The sequence below is a fragment of the Oryzias melastigma genome, linkage group LG13 (assembly GCF_002922805.2).
Source record: "Oryzias melastigma strain HK-1 linkage group LG13, ASM292280v2, whole genome shotgun sequence".
Lineage (NCBI taxonomy): Eukaryota > Metazoa > Chordata > Actinopteri > Beloniformes > Adrianichthyidae > Oryzias > Oryzias melastigma.
The window spans coordinates 32,578,175-32,594,719 of record NC_050524.1 but is presented as its reverse complement, the minus strand read 5'-3'; the positions used below and the strand labels follow the sequence as shown (position 1 = coordinate 32,594,719).

Here is a 16,545-nt window from a genome sequence, read left to right as displayed (position 1 = left end):
CTTTCTGGCATGATTGTTGCCAGGTTTGATTTTCTTCTGCAATATACAAATATTGCCTCCAGTTACTGTACATGTATGCATGTAGTTACTTCACTTGGCCACTGGGAGGCGCAGCTGTTCTGTGTTTGGTCTGATTTTCATATTTTGAATTCCATGGGTTTGGAATTTAATGGACAGTCGCTGTGTTTTTGGGGATTGGGATTTTTTTTAATTTCTATTACTCTACGATTTAAAAATAACTAATACAATCCATTTTTGAAGATGTTTGCCACTAAAATACTCAAAAGTTCCATCCATCCATTCATTTTCTGAACTCGCAGTAACCCTTTTGAGGTTACTGTAGGATAGCAAAGGTGGGATACACCCTGAGCAGGTTGCCAGTCCTCTGAAGGACAATATAACCACACCTGAGTGACAATTTAAAGTCTTCGATTAACCTGTGAAGCATGTTTTTGGATGGTGGGAGAAAAGAAATCACTTTAACATGAATTTGAATTTAGATAGATCAAGTCTAACCCTGAGGAGAACAGAGTTTTACAGTCAAATGGTAGTTTGAGTTCTGTATTGATCAAGTGACTTTACACTGGATTTTACTCTATGAGCCTGATACATGCATCACCATTGTCACTAGTGTGAACTTCTATTAAATCATTGTGCCTTAAAACATTACTAACTCCTGTTTCACCCTCACAGAGTTTTAAAATGGACACTTTCAGACTATAGCAGCGTAAAGCCGAGTTGAGTAAACATCCTGGTGTTAGTAAAGCTTCTTTTCTGTCACTATAAGTTGTATAACAATTAACTGACTAAATCAAATTGATTTATGTTCCTACAATCCAACCAGATTGATCTGTCTGAGGCAAGTTGTTAATCAAATCGACATTTTATATCATTATAAAATCATTTCAAATGAGTTTAATTTACTATAACGTTAAATTAACAAAGTGACATCACAGCACACCACATGTGATGGCAGTAAAAAATGATCAACCATCATTACAGTCCAATGTGAGAAAACACTTTGAATTCACCAGTCAGTCACAAATGGCAGCAGAAAAACTACAACTATAAGTTTCATTTGCTACAGTTGTGGTCTTTTGAACACTGCATCAAACAAACTTTAAAGAGGTACTTAAAATATACATAAATGTCTTTTTTTGATTGAAAATCTTTTGATTTTTTATTTTTTGTATACATTTTTTAAAGGTTTTCACAGTTGAAATCTAAATTAATCTCCTAATTTTAAAAACATACGACAGATTTGTATTATCTCCTCACTTCAGAATGAAGCACACCCTTCTTTTTTTTTTAGTTATTATCTTGGACTTTGTTTGGATTTTGTACCCTATAGTAAATTGGGGCCTCCGAAATGTTGTTCTGGACATCATTGATCCTGAAAAACACTAAGTAACACAATTCAGTCTCGTGAAAAATGGAGGTAATCTGTTTCTGATGATGAACAAAATGATGCTTACTCACTGATGAAGATTAGCAAACACAGTGTTTGCCTCGATCGAACCACTAGGTGGCATCAAATGCCTGATAATCTTACTTTGACTTGTCTCTCCTAAAGGAAACTTCAGTCTGTCATAGTGGAGAAAGTGAGCATTAATGATCTGGTTGACACTCGTGTCCTGTGCACCTGATGGAGACTCAGGTGTTCCACCTGCAGAGATCAGGCAGGACGTCAGAGCTCATCATCGGCACTGGAACCACACACGCCACAGTGGGATTCTAGAAGAGATAGTTTATAAAGTCTCACCTCACCAGTACGGATCCAGTGCAAACTATAAAGTAAATGATGATTCTTTTTTCCTCTACCCAGACAGACCTGTCTCTGTTCATGAAAGAATTCAAAGCATTGCCTTGCTCATGGGTTTCTGCTTTAAGGCACATCCAGACAAGACCAACGCTTTGTTGTGTATGGCTTTAAAAAGATAAACGTTTGTGACTTATAACAAACCACTTACACAGTCAACAATGAATGTTATGTTCAAAACCCGCAAGAGGCAGCTGACTATGAGGTCACACTTTCCATATCATTCATTATTTTCCAAGGAGCTGAGAAATCCCCAGAAGGCTGAAGAGTCTTCCTGCTTTATCAGAGGATCAGTGAACGGCCTTCGATCATGAGCCACAGTCTGCAGCAAACCAACATCTGCTGCTCCTCGTGTCCGACGATGGCAGGCAGCGCTCTGGGGATCCTTCGTTTATGTCCTGGTTATAGTCCAGAACTCTTTTAGTGATCCTCTGGGGATCCACTGGTGATATTTTAGGGATTCTAAGGTGATCCTTTTGTGGTGATATATTTATTTATTTTTCTTAATCCTCTGGTGTCGATCCTTTAGTGATCTTCTGGTGATCCTCTGGCAATCTTCTGGTGGTCCCCTTGTGATCCTTTGGTTATCTTTTTGATGATCCTCTGACAATCATTTGGAGATCCTCAGGTGGTCTTTTGTTGATCATTTGTCAATCTTTCGGTGGTCTTCAAGCAATGTTTTGGTGATTCTTTGGTGGTCCTGCGGCAATTTCTCTTGTGATCCTCTGACAATACTTTTGGTGATCCTCAGGTAATCTTTAGTTGTTCTTCTGGCAATCTTTCAGTGATCATCTGGCAATGTTTGGGTGATTCCTTGGTGATCCTCTGACAATTTCTGTGGTGATCCTCTGGCAATCCTTTGGTGATCCCCTGACAATTCTTTGGTGGTCATCAGGTCATCCTCTGGTGATCATCTGGTGATCATCTGGCAATCTTTTGGTGATCCTTAGGTGGTCTTTTGTTGATCTTCTAGCAATGTTGTGGTGATTATCTGATGATCATATGATGATCTTCAGGTGATCCTCAAGTTATCTTTTGTTGATCTTCTGGCAATCTTTTGGTGTTCCTCTGGTGATCCTTTGATGATCTTCAGGTGATTCATTGGTAATCCTCTTGATCCTTTGGTGATTCCTTGACAATCCTTTGGTGATCCTTTGGTGATCTTTCAGCGATCATCTGGCAATTCTTTGGTTATTTTCTGATCATCCTTTCTTCACTCACTGCCTGAGCTGAACCTACCATCAGATGAAGGTGGATGAAAATAACTGAAAATCGTTAAATGTAGTACTTAATTCTTTTGAATCAGAATTTGGATTCTTATTAAAGACCCACGCTGCTTTATTAAATGTTATTGATTCGTGGGCATCTTAAAAAAGATTATCTGACACCAGATTCCATAACACACAGGACCTGATGAGTCATTGCTGTGAAAGATTCCTCCTGTCTGTTGAAGTGGGATCTGTTCTTGTTTTAGCTTTAGCTGCTGTACTGAAACACTACAGAACAAAGTAAAAAACGCTCAGCTACAAGTTATCTTTCGGTTTATCAGACAATAGTTAAACTTGTTCATGGACTTGGAATTTTTTATTTAAAAAATCAGGTTAGTTTGAACAACTTTTTGATAAACTTCTGTTTTTTTCAAAGTAGTTTGAAGGAAATACAATTTTTTTTCTTGCTTCTTTTGTTTGTAAACATCTTAAATATATTTTCTTTAGGTTCATGTTTCAGTTTTTGTTTGTAGAAGAATGAGAACATTAAAAATAAATCAAAAATAAAAGAAAAAACTTTTTTGGCTGATTTTTGCATTTATTGTACTTGATCTTTTTTATTATATTGGATGGATGGATGGATTTTCAGTCTAGAAATTTTTCATTAAAAACAGCCAAACAAATTAGTTAAATATGCTAAAAAAATCTTAGACCACTTTCAGAAAATCCTGCTGATTCCAAAAAAGATTTATTGATTGATTTCATCCATTTAAGTTCATTTATTTACAGGACTACTTCAATTTTGGCACAAAAACAAAAGAAACATACATTCATACAGTCAAGCGTACCTTCATATAAACTAGTTTGTACAACAGTATTAGTGTGCGGCGGGATTCATGCTTTCCTCTCCAGAGCCGGACCGTCTCCGTGCCGAAGACAGTGCAGCGTTTACAGTAACTCAAACTCTCGTCTAGACTTCAGATTCACAGAGGAAGTGTCTGCGTTGCATAAACTGTGCAGTGCATAAATACCACAAGAACAGCTAAACAAATTTAAATATAAAGCTGAAAGTGTACAGGTTCAGAAAACTTAGAAAACAGAAATATTGATCCGTCGACTTCAAAAAACAACAAAAAAGTGCAATTCTGCAAAGAGAAGCTCGACCTGCAGAAACTGTTGATCTGTTTTGAGAGAAAAAGGCCTTTAAGGTGTCGTAATCCTGTGCAACTTTTCCCAAAAGGCTGGTTAAATAAGTAGCTTTTCCTTCTCAGAGTCTCAACAGGCCAAATAATTCAACAATTACATCACAAATAAGACTAACAATAAAAGCTTTGCAATGTTTTGTTCACTTACACTTACGATGGTCCTCTGTACTTTGGTCCATTTTGTTGGACTGTAGTCTTCATATTCTTTTCTTTGATTTCCTGGTTTGGTTGAACTTTTTTTTTTTTTAAAGGACAGAAAAGTCCTGGAAATTCACAACGCTCTTACAAACCCACAGTAGACTCAAAAGGAGAGCAAAGCTGTTCCTCCTTTTAGTGTTTTAAAAAAAAAAAAACACTTAAAAAAAGTTGTCATAGTCTGAACGTTATGGTCACGTTGCAGCTTCTTCTCAGCGTTCAGTGTTCCTCTATTCTTTGATCCCAACTCCAGATGAGACAGAAGCTGGAACGAGTTCAGGCAGAGGTTTCAGGGAGAATATTCCCTTTAGAGGGCGGAGGAGTCCCAAAGGCCAAAGCGATGAGGGCAGAGTGAGGTCAGTGGAGGTCACGGTGGGCGAGTGCCGTCCCCTTCACCGCGTCCCCCCTGCTGTCCCCCCTCCCTGTGCGCCGCGCTCACTCGTCTGGCTCCTCTCAGTCATTTGATCCGGTGTCGGACCAGCGAGGACTCGTCTGTGATCTCCCCGAAGCGGCCCCGGCGCCGGCAGGGCAGCAGCAGCAGGAGCAGCAGGATGACGAGGATCACGGCGCAGACCGCCATTAGGGCGTAGGAGATCACCCACAGGAGAGGCTCCTTCGGCACCCCGCTGGAGCAGTCTGCTGCCACATCTGCCGCCGAGAACGGTCCTGCGATCTCTGACAGAGCCACGTCACCGTTCACTGAAAGAAAAAAAAAAGCCCAGATTGTTTATTTACTGCTACATCTATATGTATCCTCTTCTGTTCATTTAAGATCATCCACAGCTGTTGGGATTGATTTTCCCAGCATGCTTAGGGATTAGTTAGTAGCCTTCCAATCTCAAGCCTTCATCTTGGGTCCATCTGCTTCAAGAAAGTTTCTTTAATGATCGACAACAGAATTTTGGTACCATCAGGAAGCCCGTCCCAAAGACTGCACAGTTTCCCCCGCCATGACCTAATGCAGCATATGACCGTCCTTTCTGCTTTGTCTGGAGGCGTCTGGCATACTTTCCATTGTGATGTGCATGCCAGAGACACGTTTTTAAATAAAACAAGGATTTTAACACATAATAAAGTTAATGAACTGGGTTCAGACTGGTTTGTATTTACACATGAGTCGTTTGGACATTTTCTACGACAAAACTGAACATAGTATGGTAACTACCTGGAGGAAATGTTAACTTTGTGTGTCTCCTTGATCGATATTGTTCAATATTTACAACTGAAGAATGGAAATTTAGAACAAAAATGACTTGAAAATTAGATTCTCTTTAATTTTAATGAAATATTCGACCATCACTGATGGATACAAAAAGGGGAAGCTTACGGCTCCTCAAGACTGAATTCAATTACAATTCAGGAGATAATGATTCAGTTATGAAAAGATTTAATTATGAAACAACTTTCAATGCATCCCAGATCTGCTTTTTTAACGTTTCTCTTTAATACAAGACATTAAACTATTATTACTTACTTTTCTCCACCAAAGTGCATTTTTAAGTAATACAAAATAAGCATGCTAGTTTAACTTTCACTGAGAACATTAAAATTCTGAAATGTAACATTTTTCATTTGATAATCAAAAATCTTTCTATAACAGAGTATTAGGGCCAGTTTATAAACTATTTATTTATTTTACGACTTTAAACCTCATGAATTTACAAGAATAAAATCGTGTATTTATGACTTTACAAGTTTAGGGCTAAATTGAAGACTTTTTATTTTCGTAAATTCAAAAGTTTTTTCTAATTAATTTACAAGAAAAAAATTTGTAATATTACTTTTTGTTTGTTTGGTGGCCCCGATACTCCATTGTATCTTTCACAGCATCAAAAAGGAAAAATGTTCCCTGAACTCAACAACCTTAGATAAGTTAGTGTTAAGTTTTATCGTTCAGCTTTAATGAAACCCTCTTTAACTCAAGTCAAACTAAATGAGTTAGCTGCAGGTTGTGATTTGGTAAATTTGTTGTGTTCCCTACATATTCAATTTTGGTGTGGAATAACTTGGTGTGGAATGACTTTTATCCAATTGACCCTCGACACTGTGAAAGCCAAAATGCTTCCAAAGGGTCGCTTTAAACAAAGTCGCGGGCCGTCAGATGATGAGATCTGGAATGTCAGCCATGTTTGTGTGCTCTTCAAAAATATCAGAGTGAAAAATGTTTTGTTTAGTTCTGCTTGTTCCTTTTACTTTAAGTCATATACATTTTTTTATCATAGATTATTCAAAATTCATAAAACAATTTAAAATCGTTTATGGATCATAATTGATGCATCTAATAAACATTTCCCCCCATCACTAAAAACAACAAAAACATTGACATTAGAAAATGTTACATTGAACTCTAATGAAAAAATGAAGGGAATCAAAATAATAATGTCTTGAATATGCTTCTTTTTTTTCCAGGCACCATGACTTTAATCTTGTTATGATAATCTATGTTACAAAAGCGGAAAAAAACAAATAATAAACAAAAACTTAAGGTCAAATTAGATATCTATTAAAATGATCTAAATGTTGGGATCACTTCCATAGACAGAATCAGGAAGGATCTGGTTCCTCACCTGCACAGCTGCTTAGAGCGAAACCCAGCCTCTTGTGAGCGCGATCAAAAACCACATAGAAGCCCTCCATGACCGTGGCACCAATCACCAGCCCGTTAGCAGAAGAAGACACTCCAAAGCGGAAGCAATCGAGCATACTTTCCTCGTCTGTGATTGGCTGGATGTACAGCTGTAAATGGGACAGACATTTAGGATGTGCGGCGCTGACGGCGAGGCCGACGGTTTTGTGTGGTTCTACCTGAGGCAGGATGGTAATGCGGAAGGACTGGCTGGTGTTGGTGGCTCTAAGGTATATGGACAGCTTGGGGAAAAACCTCCAGGGGGTCTCCCCCTTCATCCAGCACGCGAGCTTGGTGCCTTCCCAGAAGCCCGAAGAAAACTCTTGGATCTGAAATCAAAGAGAAAAGAGAGGGAGGGAGAGAGAGAGACAAAGAGATGAAGGAGGACAGGCAGGGAGGAAGATAAAAAGAGAGAAGCAGAAGGTCAGTACAGCACTGAAACGCGGTTTGATGTTTTTTCTTCACCCACATGGGATTTCTCTGCAAGGATCTGGGTACATTAAGAACAAAGGATCAAAATAAACCTTGAGAAGTGTTTGTGTGCAGCTCTAAGAGAGGGTGAAAGTGCACAAAAGTGGCCCTAAAATGACAAACCAAATGCATTTATTTAATGTTACTGATAGAAAGGCGGCGTTTGTGCATGGCGCACATTCATGTACTCTCATGAATAGACTTTAGATACTTGAAAGCCGCGTCCTTGAAGAGCGAGCGCCGCTCTCGCTCCAACTGCACGCTTGGTTCGCCGTCTGGGAGGAACGTACCAGAGAGCTGCGCGTGATGGCTTCCACCACCGCATTGAAGACCTTGACAGGAAGTCGCAGCATCGTGGTCCCGCTGTCAACTATAGCTTTATCCATGTTATACTGAAGAAGGAGTCAAAGAAAAGAGCAGTGAGTCTCACTTCAACAGGCTCCTATAGAAGACCTTCAGCAAACAGAATAAAAAATGAGGAAGTTCTATCTGTAGACAAACCAGATTCCTCAAATCTCGTTCCAGTCATGGGTTTAACCTTGACACACTCGTCCCATCAAAACACAATAGTTTCTAATGTACGAGCGGTACTTCCCGAGTCAGAACTTTCATCATTTTATCAGCGACTCTGACAAACCAATTTACCTCTTTGCAGTCCAGATTGAGATTTTGGTCACCGACCTCCAGCTTCAGAACCTCCACCTGGTAGTACCACTCCTCTACAATGGGGGTGTACCACACCGACCCTCGATACAGCGTCGGTTCAGCCCCACCCATTATCTGCAAAAGGAAAAAGAAAAAGTTTATCTTGCTTGGATCTCAGCTCAGATTCAGACAGGCCCTAAACCTATAGGATCAAGCTGACAAGTGTCTACATCTTTCATGTGACTCGTCAGAGGGGGATGCAAACTGAGACACGCCAAGGTCAAACTCATAAACAGAGACAGACCTGCTCCCAGCAGGATGCTAGCTTAGCTTAATTAGCTGCTCTGTAATGGGTTTGAGCATCCAAGGAGGAAATACACTTACAAAGAGAACACCGGCTGTTAGGCTCTTACACTTCACAACCATGTTGGTTTTAACTGAGCTTTACACTAAAAACTCTTTGGAATATTCTGGTCTCTGGAGCTTATTATTTTTTATTTATTTAATAGGTATAACTTAATCAGATGTGGATTTTTGATCTGGTAAATGACAGATTTTTAACCCTCTGGAACCTGGAGTCTAAAACTCAGTTTTTGTCTATTTTTGAATTCACCTCTGTATTTTCAATTTGAAAGACTACATGCATGTTTATTTGGTATAATTTTAATCAGTACAACCTCTCCTATGTGACACTACCTTTATTTTGTCTTTTTTCCATGTTGTATTCACACACTAGACATAAAGTCATACAAAAACAGAAAATTCTGTCTGGAAAAATGGGACTAATTTTGCTGTGGAAACCCAAAAAATGTTTAATGAACTGTTTTTACAACACAGAATGAAGGTTTTAGGTGTATTCTCATTAAAAAAAAAGTAGAATAAATTTAGTCAACAGACTAATCAACACATTTAATTTTATTTTAAAATTAAATTAAAAAAATTCAGATGAAATTCACAGATTCCTTATTGGGCCACATATGAACAGTTTCTGTTGATAGAAGAACAAATTATGTGACCTTTAATATGTTGTCATACAGACAGTAATAGTACTTCAGTCTGTCTGGGTGGCTTCAGCTTCATGGCAGCTCAAAAAATAAGAATTTCTCTCCTAAGAGCACTACTGTCCATTTGACATTTTTTCTGGGATTCTATTTTTTTCTTTTTTATTCTATCTTTTCCAGCTTTTTCTTTTTCATCATAAATTCTCCTTGTTGTGTTTGGAAGGAATAATAAAAAGGTTATAGAGAGAAGTTTGATCCAGCTGGATTTCAGACAGACTCAGCTGGATTCTGCACTCAGGTGGGGAGGTGTCTGTCTGCTCTGTTGCTTGACTCTCGTAACAGTGGTGAGTAGGACTTTCATTGAGAAACAGAATTTCCATGATTTTTTGACAATGTCAGTGGTGGTTGTTGTTGTAAACTCATGCTGGATACCATCCCAAAATAAAATTATGATTAGTTTCCTCCTTGTTGGTGTCCGCTTTCTTATAGCGGACAGCTCTGTTTCGCTCCGCCCCCACCACGGGCGTGCTCCCCTGAATTGAAGCCGTCAGATCAAAGTTTGTCTTCCGCCTTATTTATTAAAATAAAAGATTGATTTTGCCCAAAAACTACAAATAAGAGACGTGCAATCACAGATCAGTGCGTTATTATTAGATCCACAAACTGCTAAGAAATGTAAAAAAATATTAATAATAAACAATACCAAATGTGATAAATGAATAAAACTAAAGAGTCATGCTACTCACAAGACTGCCGCCTGGAAGGTCTGCTGTGCTGCTTCCTGACAGTCCTGCTCCACACATCTGGAGGGAAAAGACATCTGGAATTCCCAGCTGTTTTACCACAGAGTTGAAGAAAGGCTCCACAGATGAATCCGGCTGAATGAGGGTCAGAAAACGCAAAGCATTGATTTAAACTTGGCTTTAGAGGCAGGTTGCCGAGAATCACAGGGAGACTTTGGGTTCTGTGGGGCCACACCAGAGACTGAGACCTGGAGCTTGTCAATCAGCACCAAGGTTTATGTGTGTATGTGAGGAGTTGAAAAGATGACATGATTCCCGATTGCAGCCATGACTACAGATCCCTGCTCCCCTGGGGTATGGGGTCAAATGTGGAGACCATAATTTTACACTTGGGTGAGGCAACCATTGGTACTTTAGAGCATTTCTATTGAATATTAAAGCTGATCTCTCAGGAGATATCAATGTGGAAATACCAGCTCTTCCACATGCAGCACCCGAGCCTGACCAAAGGTGACTGAAATGAGGGACTGTTGCAGTGGCGCTCATGCTGAAGGACATTAAGAGTTTTATGTTTCCATCTTTCCATTTAAAATGAACAAGTCTAGATTGTATATATATTGGTGGGGAATAAATTATGCTGAGCGTTTAAGTAAAACACAAAGGAAGTACACATGCGGACTGCTCAAAGATAAATCTGTGCTGTTGTCACGTGGAATGCAGAGATAAGAGTGTCCAGATCGGAACGCAGATAAAGACTTATCCGGAACAAAAAAGCATGTGTTGCAGACCCAGGAAATTATGCAACGTAGTCAGATTTACTGGATGAAAGCGGAATTGATCAGGAGAACTCTTCACTTTTGGTGAGACTCATTTTGTGCAAATGAGATGAAACTGATTCCATCCCCTTTGGTGAATCTTGGAGGGACCTAAATACAAACCAGTAGCAGAGGTTTTATAGGAAACGATGATTCCAACCTGACATGCACTGGTCTGAATCCTCCTATTACTGTTTTATACAGGGATGGGTTGATGTCATTTTTTCCAGCAGATACTGCCAACCGATATTTTCAATGAAACTGTGGCCGATAGCCGATATTTGCCGATATCGAAATTTAGGTGTCTACAATAACATCAAGTTTACTTTTGCTTTTTGTTTCTTCATAAGAAATGCACAACTTTTCTTTTACTATACAATCACATTATACTTGACCTTTTTAATTCAGACCATTTACTGACTGTTAGATGTAACTGTAAATCATAAGCTTTCCATTGCTGCGGATCTATTAGGAAGAACATGAAAACAGAACAATTACTGACTATGACTATAAACAGAAGCTTCTCAGTGCCCAAGGATCTATTAGGAACAAGTATCCATGTCAAAACTCAAGTGTAACTGAAACAGTCCAAATATTATTGGTTGATTTTTTTAGTATTGGTCAGAAACCGATAAACTCAAGTTATGCAAATATCGTCCAATACTGATACTGATGCTGGCACAGATACATCTCTCATCCCTAGTTTAATACATACATCTCTTCATATAGATTTAAGAAAATGTAATTTAAAACCATTGACTGTATACGAGGACTGCACCAAGTGAATGTGACATCACCCATAGAAAAGAGTTTACTTCTGGCTCCTATGAAATTCAGTCAATTCAGTTGCCATTTTTTCACAATAAGGATGCCGCCATGTTGGAGCCAGACATCCTCAGTGATTGAGCCAAGATTATATGAGCCATTGTTTTGATGGAAACTACTTTTGCCAATCAGGAGTGAGCTTGTTGGAAGGCCACACCCCTTCCATTTGAAAGCGTGCTATCTGAAATCTTTGAACGTTTTGAACGCTTGACGTGAACGCAATAAGACACCACATACTTTTATCCAGGCACCTGATTGGCCAGCTTAAAACTTAAATTTATAACACCAATAATTAAAAATGTAGTACAGCAAGAATGGTATTTCGACAAACATAATGACTAACAAATAGCTGTTTATTTCTCAATAGAAATCTAAGGGATTTTGGTCCCAGATGTCATATACAGTTGATACAGTCGATGAGTAAAACCATGGGGTGTTATTCAGATCGATGCTTAACCTATGAAGAGCCAGTTTAACATTTGGTGTGACATCAGTTTGTTTACACTTTTCATTGGATGTGTGTGTTCTAAGTTGGCTTTGTCATTTTCAGTAAACAGTGGATGATCACTTCAAATCCAGCAATTCAGTCGTTTCTGAAAAACACAGGTGTGAAGGAGTCTCACCCGTGCCAGGGCGGGATAGGCCATTCCCAGGATTCCCTGCCAGTTGATTCCGAGCAGGAAGAAGCCATCAGAAGACAGAATGGCAGCAATGTTAACAGTGATGGTTCCATTTGGGCCTTTGGGGATGGAGACGTTGTCGATGCCTAGTTCGCCTTCCCAGTTGCCTTGTGTGTACCTGACAGCCACAGAACGGTCGAGGGCCTGGAAGGAGCTGGACCTAAATGTACCAGGAGAAGGCAAAGCTTTTCAAAAATGCTAATTAAATTGGAAAAACTGAACAATTGATGCCAAACTAGCGACAATTTCAGTGTAACAACTCCATAGTCCTTTTGAGAAACAATTTCCTAATTCATTTTTTTCAGCAACTGTATGTTTGGAATTGTTCTTTCCTTAATTTTCTTGAGTCAGAAATGACCAGCAACAACGCCATTGGTTGTTGTTACTGATTGATTGATAAAACAATTAGAATGTGACATTTCATGCAGTTTTTCTCAAACACCAAACATGGAAACACTAAAGTTGTCAATGATGTAGTTCCTTAATTGACCACTAGGGTAGAAGTTGCAGAGTTCTCCATTCACCCCATTTCAAAGGGTCCAATTTTACATCCACACCAAAAAATAGCAACACATTTTACTTTGTCCCCCTCCAGCAGTCATTTTCAACAGGTTGTTAAGCTGAACGGAGTCTGGTCAGGGTCCCACTTCAGAGATAGACGTCAGAGATCATCTGTCCAGTATTTACACAACAAAAACAAACAACAAGTGACTTCTAGCAAAGTTTATTAATTCTGACATTTTTCTCTTTGCCTCATGTTCCCAACTAAACAGAAGTTGATGAACTTTTGTTACTGAGATGAGCAAAATCTGAAAAATCCCCCCAAATGTCAATAAAAGTATCCCACAGCACAAACCGTTAACACGCACCTCTAACAGAGGCTCAAAGCTAAGCAGTCGGGCAGACTTTGACGGTTAATCTTTAACCTTCTGTTTCCATGTTTTGTTAAAGGTTTGTTTTACCTGACATGGACCGTGGATGTTGACTGGCAATATTAATATAATCTGAAATGTTTTGTCCTTTATTGTCTCTATTAGACATGTGATAATATGATGCAAAATGATTTCTGATAAACACTTTCTATAACAAGTCAACTGCAGGGTTCCTTTGTTTATTGTAACTTTAAAAGAGCGTCATTCCTCACTCTTCTTTATTTATTATGTTTATTTAGCCTCAAAAATACAATTTTCATACATAAATATTGTATCAATTATATTAAAAATGAAGTCATATTGGAGCACGATGGTTGCCAAGTAAAAGGGAAAAACCACCAACTACTTTTAAAAAATAGTTTCCCTTTTGGCTAATTTCTGAAAAAATAAAGTAATTATTGATTTGTTTATCAAAATACAAAACTGATCTAAGTGAGTGTGAGTGAACTGCAGTTGTATTGTGTACATGATGACAGGTCTGTATCTGGAGATTTTTGGAGACACCAGGTATGTTTGCTATATTTGAGTGCGTGTGTGGACAGGCCCCGCCTCTTTAGACTAACATTCACACCTGAAAGTAATGATGATGAACCTCCACCAACTTTTCTTCTTTTACGTCCGGTCCAAAAAAAAAAAAGAAAACAAATATAGGGAAGTCCTGATCCAATTACATGACCAAGAAATCGTGCCCGATCACGTGGTTGGTGACTTAATCTGTATCGAAAGATGTCTCCCGATCAGTATTGGATATTTAGTTTATTCTTATTATAATCCGCTCTTAATGTTTTGAGCTTATTATTCCTTATAAATACTCCACTAGAAGTCTATATGTCATGAACAGATCACTGGCAGCAGCTCAAGCAAGAGGCTAACAAAAGCAGTGCAGTCAAGCAGTGAAATGTTCAATAACCTTTTTAAAAATGACTTAAACTGCCAGCAAGTGTCTATTAGTTTCTCTTAACGCAAAAAACCAACTTAAAAATGCATTTCAACAGTAAAAAGTTTTATTTATTTATTTATCTTTTGTTAAATAACGTTAATCTCTCCCCCTGCTTCCAACAGACAGCTACACAGCAGGTGCTAACTGCTAAGTGCTAGCTCCATGATTTAATCACTTAGGACCCGAGGTGTTCTTTGATATGCCTTTGTTTTTCTGAGAGAAATAAAAGTGACAACTTGAGGAGTAAAAGTCTTGAGAAGCAAAAAATATATAAATAATCTTAAAAGAAAAAAGAAAAGTTTAATTGTTCTAATGATACCAATCATGAAAACTCATCATCATATTTATGCTACAACAAAATCATTATTAATTTTTAAGAATTTCCAATAAAGATATGAATCCCATTTAATTAAAAAAGTTTAATACTTCTAAAGATCTTAAAGCTAAAGTCACTAAACTTTCAGCTCTTATCTGTTTGTTCAGCTGTTGAACAGGACAAGCAAAAAAAAAAAAAAAAACGGATTTAAATTACAGGGAAGAGACAATTCTAAAACTTCTTGGTGCTTGTTACTTACAGGTCAGTGTTGAAGTAGTGAGTAATGTACGGGTGTGGAGCGGCAGCGATGGCAAAGTTGCTGCTGCCGGTATCCAGTAGGATGTTCAGCTGAAACACAAGGAAGAGTTTGCTTAAACAAACAAGAACCTCCCTTACCAGTCAACCTACTGAATAAAGCACACAAAAGACGACGCACAAACCAGACAAAAAAGAAAGCTGAGACTATAACTCAAAAAATCTGACTGTTTAAAGATTAATGTAATAATACCTTTACAAAAAAAGATATAAAAGTAAAACAGAAAAACTAAAATGAATTGGAAAGCAGTACGATTAAAAAACAAAATAAGAAAAAAATCATTGAGATAAATGTATTTATGTATTTTCTTTAGTTGTCATCATTGTATTTGAACACACTGCAGCCAGATCTTCACACCATTCTGAAAAAGATCATTATGCTATTTAGAAACATTTAACTTAGTGTTTAGCAGCAGCAATAACACACATTTATATCAACTTGATCTAACTTTACTGCATTAGCATTGCTGTCAAGCAAAAAAGAACAACCCTCTGACTGACATAATGATCTTATAACGTTTGATTTGTGAGAAAATTAGCCTCCAGCAACAACAACGGCATCAGTCATTTGGGCATCTGTCAGATCCTGAACAGCCAAGACTCACTGACGACACTTTGGATGATTTTTCAAGCCATCAAGTCAGATCAAAACCAGTCTGGTAACTCCATCACTCTCACAGGAGAGCGGAGGCCTTGTTAACCCTTTAACACCTGAGGCATCGCCTGTAACGCTTAAAAACAAAATCTTTAATATAGTGTAACTTTTCAACAGTTAGCATGATCAACACAACTCCAGCAGATTTTGAAGGAGAAAAGTGGTGTCAACGGTTGAAAAGTTACAGTAAATCAAAGAACATACCACTGGAGCTCCGGTGTTAAAGGGTTAAAAAGGGGTCAAGCATCTAACAGATGATAGCTGTTCTGCATGAACATTCATTCACGCAGAGGTTCTTCAACAGAGTCACATGACAAAAAACTGCAAGAATCAGTGAAATCAGTTGTTGGCTGTTAATATTAGACAGGAAAATAAGTTAAAGTGGAAAAGCTGCATTACCTGCGATAATGCTATTGTGAATGCTTTTGGCTGAAAGTAGTCGCTGAAGATGCTGACAATTTACTTTAACTGCTGAAGGGATTTGCTGAAAACGCAAAAGCTTTGTATAATGTTAAATTTGCTAAAAGACTGGAAATTTAATTAAAGAACAATGAAAGTGTGCTTAAGTTGACCTAAATTTCAGAAAAAAAATGTACTAAAATTGTTTAAAAATCCCTAAAACCCGACAATTTAGCAAAAATATTTAACGTGAGGCTTAAATATGAGTTAAACTACAAATTAGCCTAAAAAACCTCAGTAGATGCCAAATTAGACAAAAAAGCTAGAACATTGCTTAAATACTACTTAAATAGCCTAAAATTCCTCAGTAAACTTAGTCAGTCAAAAACGTCTGTTGCTAAAAAAAAAGCTAAACTCTAAATTTGCCTACAAAGAAAGCAGTAGATGACAAATTACGCAAAACAAAAGTTAGCCTGCTGGTAAAATAGAAGCTAAACTCTTAATTAGCTTAAAAAACCTCAACAGATAACAAATTAGCCAAAAACGCTAGCATGTTGCTAAAATAGAAGCTAAACTCTAAATTAGCCCACTGAGTTAGCATAATGCTAATATAACAGCTCAATGGAATTTTTTTTGAGAATTCCAATAAAAGATGAAAACATAGCCTATGAACATCATTAAAGTCTTGTTGGTAATCTAATTAAAAATACTAAATTTAAATACTTTCTCATTCATTTCCTATGGGGCAAATTTTG

The 16,545-nt window shown here is 38.0% G+C and overlaps 1 protein-coding gene across 1 annotated transcript in view; it reads right to left on the bottom strand.

Moving 5' to 3' along the window:
* Positions 1-3,753: 3,753 nt before the first annotated feature.
* Positions 3,754-16,545, bottom strand: part of bace2 (beta-secretase 2) — a 22,259-nt gene continuing 9,467 nt past the window's right edge. Inside the window, exons 2-9 of the mRNA XM_024276578.2 lie at positions 14,681-14,769; positions 12,177-12,393; positions 9,917-10,048; positions 8,170-8,304; positions 7,815-7,916; positions 7,233-7,382; positions 6,995-7,163; positions 3,754-5,126 (exon numbers count right to left, since the gene is read on the bottom strand). Coding sequence (XP_024132346.1) covers positions 4,885-5,126; positions 6,995-7,163; positions 7,233-7,382; positions 7,815-7,916; positions 8,170-8,304; positions 9,917-10,048; positions 12,177-12,393; positions 14,681-14,769 — 1,236 coding nt within the window. The 3' untranslated portion in view covers positions 3,754-4,884. The remainder of the gene's footprint in view (positions 5,127-6,994; positions 7,164-7,232; positions 7,383-7,814; positions 7,917-8,169; positions 8,305-9,916; positions 10,049-12,176; positions 12,394-14,680; positions 14,770-16,545) is intronic.